General features: G+C 41.9%; 1 protein-coding gene across 1 annotated transcript; it reads right to left on the bottom strand.

Moving 5' to 3' along the window:
- Positions 1-574: 574 nt before the first annotated feature.
- LOC116162527 lies at positions 575-976 on the bottom strand. The gene has a single exon (XM_031476164.1). The coding sequence runs from the start codon at positions 974-976 to the stop codon at positions 575-577; it is 402 nt and encodes a 133-aa protein (XP_031332024.1).
- Between the last annotated feature and the right edge of the window lie 7,272 nt (positions 977-8,248).

Raw genomic sequence — 8,248 nt, 5'->3', positions numbered from 1 at the left:
ATTTGTATTCGACTTGACTTCAGGATTGTGGCTGTTAATTTCGATGTTCGTAGGTTGAAAATTTTCTCCAAACGCTAACTTGGCTATAGAATACCGCGATTTCAAACTTACTGGAGGAATAACCTGCTGCTTGAAGTTTGCAAAACCGATGGAATTTTCCACTGCGGCAGGTAGAAGAAGATCCAATATTTGCTGTTCACACTAGCAACTGTGTACATTTTTTGACTCTGACTAACACATTGAATATCTTCATTTTAATGCCCGAGATTCTTTTTAATTAATAATAGCAATCTTGAAGTCGTAGTTCCTTATTCTTCCCTGGTATTCTTCCAGGCATTTAAGAATAAAATCAATTAAGGCACAGAGAGAAAGAATGTAACTTAATACATCAACATTTCATAAGACTGCATTATAATAACCATAATATGCCAAATGCATGACAACATTCCGACCTCTGTTCCAGCCCTGGTACTGATTTCGGCACTTCGTCTTAATTTGCAACTTTTTTTTTAATTAATTTTTTTTTGCTAAAAAAAGCAACAATATATCGATAGTCTTTTTTTAGTCAATCTCATCACAGTCCCTGCCTCACGTCTATGTTTTTCAACAGTATCACCAAGCAGTTCAACTTGAGGACAAGACGATGAGGGGGAAAACCCGAAGGATTCTCCTCGTTCAGGTAGACTACGTCGTGAATGGCGGCGTGTACGTCGAGTATCGGATTGTCTACCAGCGATTTGTCGGCGGAGAGGTACACTCCCTCTTCACCGGGCAAAACGTTCAAGATCTTGCGATTGAGCTGTCTTACGTCGACGCGTCTGGCGCTTAGAATGAGCCTGTCGGCCACCTCTTCGACGTTAGTTAGACCGCTTTCGTCCGGAAAGACGAATTTTATAAGATCTTCCTCGCCGTCGGTGGGCATTTCGGAAGGAACGCGGAACGTTCCGCTACCGTCCGCGTCTTTGCCTATACGCATCGACGAATTCGACCTCGTCCGCGTTGGCCCGCATGTTTCTCGTCAGTTCGATTTCCTCGAACGAAGCGAAGAGTTCGGAATTTTTGATCGAGGCCATGATCTGTTCGTGTATATCGTCGTGAACGACTACTGGCAAGAGCTGTCGCCAGTCTCCGCCCAGCAAGACTACCTTTCCGCCGAAAGCGCGCACGCTTCGTTCACCATTCCGAAGAGGTTTCTTTGCAGCATGCTAATCTCGTCGATTATTAGCAGTTCCGCCTTTCGGATTCGGTACGCGACGATGCTGTTATAGATGGGAGGAACGTAATCGGTGTACGTCACATCTCTCGGTAACTGGAAGGCGCTGTGAACCGTCGTTTCTCTTGGAAGTACCTGTGCCACGACGCCCGCCGATGCCGTTACCAGCGCGTACCTTTGCACTTGACGAAAATGTCAATCAACGTTTTGTACACGAACATTTTACCCGTACCGCCCGCGCCGCTCATGAAAATCAATCTGGGCACGTTTGTGGTGCCGGCGACGGAAGGAGAAATCTTGACGGCCGTTACGACGGCGTCGACGATTCGCCTTTGTTCGACGTTTAGCCGTTGATATATCGGCAGATTCGCGTAGTTGCGGACGTGTTCGCTTTCGATATCCTCCTCGTCGACGTTTTCCGACGGTAGAGCTACCGTCGGATCTAACAGATCTTCGTCGTTTAAGACTCGATCGTGACCGAAGAAGAAATGTCTTTCGTAGTCGCAAACGGAATCGTAATTGACCGGCATCAGTATGTGGTAATCAGCGTTGGTTTTCCATCGATGGCTGCTCAACAGACGATTTAACAGGCACAACGCAATGTTAATCCTTCTCGACTTTTCGCGATCGTCGTTTTCGCGTAATTTCTGGTGTCGTACATGAACGGAAGGAATTCGTTCCATAGCGCCAGCGGATCGATTACGTGGCCGCAAACCGCAGAGTAGTATTTGCGCGAATAAATTGCGCATCATTCGCGGATTGCCGACGTTGCTCGCTTCGAAAAGCGTTCTGCGCCAGATCTCTATATCTTCGAGAAGACCCATGACGTTCGCGCATTCGACGAACGTCTCGCAAGGCGTCGCGCGGTTGGGAGGAGTTCGTAATTCTTCCCAATTCAGCGGACCCTTTTTGCACATTACCAATTGGTATACCGCAAACTTCTCTACTTGTCTGGGCTGGACGGGATACAGACGACCGATAATTTTTCGCACCGGTTTCGTCGTAATCCACGGTCGGATTGTTCGCGTTGGTGATTTTGACGTACGCGTAGTTGCCGACCTTGAAGCTGTACTTGACGGTATACTTGCAAACGTTCGTGCAGTAGCAAAACTCCACGTTGTGGTGCGCGTCCCATGCAAACAGATAGGCGGGATTGTACGCAACCACCGAGGCGTTGGTGATTACGCGTCCCTTCGCCGTACGATATACGGCGCCTCCGTCGTCGGGAGATCTTACCTTGTACAGCGCCGGTCTGTCTTCATATGTGATGGTCTCGTTAGAGAACTTCTTGGGAAAGCCCTTGTTTCATTTCCCCTTTTCGTGGCTGTTGCAATCGTGAATTTGGTATTTCACGAATCTCGCAGTTTTCTTTGGACCTCCGCTTCGTCGCTTTTGTCGTCCTCGCTGGGCAAGTGCGGAATTTCGGCAGATACGTATTCGTCTACGTATTCGCTCGTGTTCGGGCAGTCTAAACTGACTAGACGATGCGTATGGGGTCCGCCACGCTTTTGAAGAGACTTTCAATAAAAGCGTTTTCTTTGCCGAAGATATGCTTGTCTTCGATGAGGTGTCGCATTTTGTTAATTTTCACGAGAAAGACTCGATTAACGATATCGGGACGATCGGTAGCATTTTGACCTCTTATTAAATGCTGTCTGATCTCTTTCCACGAAGGGTTGGTCGTGGAGGTAATCATAAAGGTCGCCTTCCCCTTTCGTTAAAACAGAGCCATGGCGTCGTGAAACATTTGCTGATACCAGGCCGGAGCACCGACCATTCTGGAAGACAACCGAATCACCTTCCCCAATTTTTTATTGTCGTCCACACGATGCAGCTCTCTTTCGAGCGCTTAACGAACTTCTGGCGCGGTCGTACAGAAGATTTCTGCATTTTTATGAATGTACACCTGTTGATCGATGATGTACTCCTGAATGATGCTACCGAACGGGTAAAGAAAGTGCGCGGCGGCTGTAGGATCGCGGACGCGAATTGCGAGATGGTATACCTATAGAATTCTCGTATAGACACGTGGTGCTTGTCGTCGCCCTCGTCGTCGTCGTGAACGGCGTCAGGAGGGTTAGCAATCTTGTTCTGTTCGCACGTCGCCGTCTGGGCGCGTTTTGCGATACCGCTGTGGTAGCCGGGGTCACCGGTGTGAAATTAGACCTTGCCACGCTATTTTTTTGCTTTTATTCATTTTCCTCTAAACACCTACTGAAACAATTCTATTTATAATTAAATAGAAAACCCTCTCTGCAAGTAGAAAAACGAGTCAATAAGGGTTGAACAAGCCACCCTCTCATCATATATCCAAAACGGCACATACTATTACGATCAAATTGTCGTGGATGCCTAATGACGGTTCGAGAATAAATAATCAACAAAAATACCCAGGTGCACGGCCGTCCAAGGGGTTCATATGTTACTAACATGCATAAATTTACACTTACTGTGTGGATGTTTATTTCGACATACGCATGTACTAGGTGGGCCAAAAGAAGTAATCCGATGTTGTTTTCGAGGAAGTTTCACTTTCTACTGTAGTCGAGAGGGAAGATTTGTTACTAGATATATCATGGACAGAAGGCGTTGGGACAAGTTTAGATAATTCTGGCATTATGGCTACTGGATTAACTTGAGTAGGTACTGTATTTTCACTGACATGCACATCTTGACCATACGACGGTTTTGAGTCGTCAACATCTATTGTGGGCGGGAAAGAGTCTATACATTGTTTTGTAGACATATCATGCACGTTATATTTCGGGGTAGACGTCATTAATTTGGGGGTATTCATTATTAGACGTAATTGTTCCGACGCCGACGGTAGAATCATGTTACCACGATCTGGGGAAATGCTTACCTTTTCGGTACAAGGGAACTGGTTAACAGTCTCGTACGTATTTGCTGTTGTCTAACGGCCAACTTTAAATTTTTCTCCACTTTGTTTTTAGAAAACTTGTGCTACAGGTAATAAAAACGTACACGATTTTTTTAATTGTTTTTTCCCCCAAAAGTTACACAGTGTAGAATACATGAGGTTATAACTTTTAACTGTTTGTTCGTCTGCTTGTAGGTCTCGAAATATATTACTTAGGTCGTCGCTGGCGACATCAGTACCGCTAATTAAATTTTCAGTTTTATTATTTGACAAGGTGTTTGCCACCATCTCCGAAAGTACTTTTTGAATATACAGTTTGTGTCGCATAACAAATCGATAAGCATCGCGCGAAGTCCTTCCTAATTTTGGTAAACAATGGATGATTCGATTTTAATTTAAACAATTTCACAGAATCACCAGTTCATCGAAAATGTTGAATGCAAACTAAAATCTTCTCAATAAGCGATTGAACTTTGTTTCCAAAAACCATCGTGCTTTATGTTGGTAGAAATTGTAATGAAATAGTCACGTCCACATAAGAACGAACGAAACACTAAAATAGGTTTTAATTTGCGGAACATAGGAAAACATACATATAGGCATATACGAATACCTATTAGCAAAAGAAGGTAAGAACTGAATTTTAGGAAGACCGGTATGAATAAGTGAGAGATTAAAACTAAATTATTTTAATATTTAACAGGAAGTCAATTTATTTTTGAGTCTGCAATTCTTTAAACGTAGGCGCCTTAGATCATCCACAGTATCGAAAGACCAAGAGTAGCATTTCTCTTAGGTAAGTGTAAAGTTACAAAGTTGTACAATCAAGTTACTATCGGCGAATGTATGAATGAAACCACTGAACTATAATTAGACTGGAACTGCCATGGAAACGTAGCGCGCCGAGAGAGATAGGGCAAGGGGGATTTCTGTCACTGTCACTCATTGGGAAACTGATCATTAATATAAATTCAAAGCATATCAAATAGGCTGCCTTGTGTCCCTCTCACTCGGATCCCGCTGGCCGACGGAGCGTGCGTTCCAATATAATTATAGTTCAATGAATGAAATCTATGAATTGAAATAATAAGTGTGTGACAAGGGGGTGACTATTACAACCCCCTGGACGGCAATGCACCTGGGTATTTTTGTTGATTATTTATTCTCGACCCGTCATTAGGCATCCGCAAAAATTTGATCATGATAGTATGTGCCGTTTTCGAGATACGACAAGGGGGTGACTATTACAACCAGAGACTTGCTATAACTAGACTGCGCTTAACGTATCTAAGGTGTTGTCGACACAGTATGCAACACACAATGCACCGCGGGGAAAAAATCGCTGAGATGATATGCAATATAATGAAATGAGCTGTTATTTTAGATGTTCCATTGATTAATCATTCTCGTGATTAGCTCGAATTAGTGAACAGATAAATTTCTGTTGAGAATAAACCAATAAACTTAGGTTAACTTGTGCCTATCAACATGTACTCTGTCGATAAATGTTTAAATAATATGCTGATTTTCAACGGATAAAAGTTTAAAGGGCCAATGGATCAGAGCCATTCGAAGAGAAAAATTTACTCCCACCATAGTGCATTTGCGGGGAATGAAGCCGATTTTAGAATGGTACCTACGAAGGTGTTAAACAATAATGCAATACCGAGCGTTTTCGACTTTCCCATTCACTTAAAATAACGTAGAACTATTATTCGACATCCTTTACCGGCAACACAACGGCAATACCTATTTGCCTATTAGGTATAGACGTAACTAAGTACTTACTGGTACTAAGTATATTTCAGGTTAAGTTACAAGAAAAATAGCTAAGTCTGTTAAATGTTCCATATGTGCAGATGCGATATTCGCATCAGAGAGTCATTCAAAGCTTTTAACTAGAAAAAATCGTGGAGGATTGTTGCACGTATCAAGCGATGCATTAAAAATTTGCCAAAAATGTGTTTAGGTTTTTCATTAAATCCACACCACACCGCGTTGTGGTTTCTTACTGTGTTACCCACTCTCCGGAACCTCAAGAACCAGAAGATGTGCTTATGTGGACGATTAAACTTACATTTACCTACATGGACTATCCACAACTGCCGCTTCGAGAGATGGCTCATAGATTTAGGATTAGCCGACCGAAGTGGTAATACATTATATATTCGCGAGAACGTTGACTGGGAGCAGATAATCAATATTAAAATTAATCCACTTCATCCTGCACTAGAAATAGTCTACAAAGTCCATAAACCAGCTAAGCGAATTACCAAATTAACCAACTTCAATTTCAAAAAAGCAGATTTTCTTAAAATGTACGTCCTTTTTCGCGATATTAATTGGAAGGAGTCTCTTATCCTGAAGAATTTCAAATCGGTAGATGATGCAGTAACTAGCTTTAATCAAACGGTAATGAACATTTTCGATGAATGTGTCCCCAAAGTTACAATTAGGAGTGCCAATAAGTATCCTAGCTGGTTTAATATAGACATTATTAAGAAAATCAAACAGAAAAATAAGTTTCGGTTACAGGGCCCATCGGAAGTCTTCATTGAAGCCAGAAAAGAACTCAAAAGAATGATCCACATTGCTCATAAGAGGTACATTAATCAAATTGAAATGGATCTGCGGAAGAATTCCAATAAATTCTGGAACTACATCAAGTCGTTGAGGAAGAATAGTCAACTACCTGGAGTTTTTGAGTACAAAGACACCTCGTTAACGGACGCCAGAAGCATTGCGGACGCCTTTGCATCCTTCTTCGAGTCAGTCTACACTATGGAGAGGAACGATGACCCGGAAGATGACGTGGAATCGGACCTGGTGCTATCCAAATTGCACTCAGTTACATGAATCCGAGATACTGGAAGCAATTAAAAAATTGAAACCGCGGTCGGCTATAGGCGAAGATGGAATCCCACCCTACATCGTGAAAGGATGTGCATCTTTATTGGTAACCTCCTTACTACATCTATTTAATTTAGCTTTTCAAACATGTACATTCCCTGAAGCTTGGAAATGCACCAGAATAACACCAATTCACAAAAGTGGAAGCCGAAAATTAGTTGAGAATTATCGCCCAATTGCAATTATACCAGCAATAACGAAAATTTTCGAAAGAGTGATCTATACTAGACTTTATTCCCATCTCAGCAGTATAATTGCAGATCAACAGCACGGTTTCACGCGGAACAGATCAACGATTACAAATTTAATGCAGTTTACGCAGCAGCCTTGGATGAGAGAGCCCAGGTAGACTGTGTTTATACAGATTTTGCGAAGGCATTTGACACAGTATCCCATCAAGTCTTGCTCCGTAAACTTGTTTTAAATTGCGTAAGTAATCCGACCGTCAAATTCTTGAAATCATATTTATCTCTCCGTAAAACAAGAGTGAAATTCAATGGTGTGAATTCAGCCGAATTTTATCCCTCATCAGGCGTTCACCAGGGAACATTTCTTGGTCCTTTTCTGTTTCTCTTATACATAAATGATTTACCGCGAGTGATAAAAAACTCGAAAGCACTACTATTTGCGGACGACCTAAAACTTTTTAATAAAGTCCAATCCCCAAGTGAGTGTTTAAATATTCAAGAGGACATTAACTCAGTAATTAAGTGGTGTATCAAAAATAAACTAAAACTAAATATCAATAAGTGTAAAGTCCTTACTTTTACTAGATCGAAAAATCCCTTACTTTTTGACTATAAGATGAATGGAAAGGTCTTACTACGAGTCACCTCCGTTAAGGACCTGGGCGTGTTTTTCAATACCAACCTTAACTTCAACTTACACATTGAATACCTAACAAATGAGTGTTACAAACTTCTTGGTTTCGTTATCAGAAATACACTCAATTTCACGAATATACGTCTAGACAATGCTAACCTTATATAATGCGTTTATTAGATCCAAGCTTGAGTATGCTGCATGTATCTGGTCTCCTCAAACTCTCAAATACTCAGACATGATCGAAAAAGTCCATCCGAGTAATGTTTTTTAGGTCAACCCAAAATTATCCACATTTGATCTCTTACGGTACCCAGCTTAATTACTTAAATAGTACTTTCGGCTTAGATATAACGAGGTTAGAAACCCGACGGTACATTGCCTCCACAATTTTTGTCTTCAAAATTTTACACAACTTGTTA

The sequence above is a fragment of the Photinus pyralis genome, unplaced genomic scaffold (genome assembly GCF_008802855.1).
Source record: "Photinus pyralis isolate 1611_PpyrPB1 unplaced genomic scaffold, Ppyr1.3 Ppyr1.4_LG1, whole genome shotgun sequence".
Taxonomy (NCBI): domain Eukaryota; kingdom Metazoa; phylum Arthropoda; class Insecta; order Coleoptera; family Lampyridae; genus Photinus; species Photinus pyralis.
The sequence above is the reverse complement of the archived record's forward strand: the minus strand, read 5'-3'. Positions and strand labels throughout refer to the sequence as shown.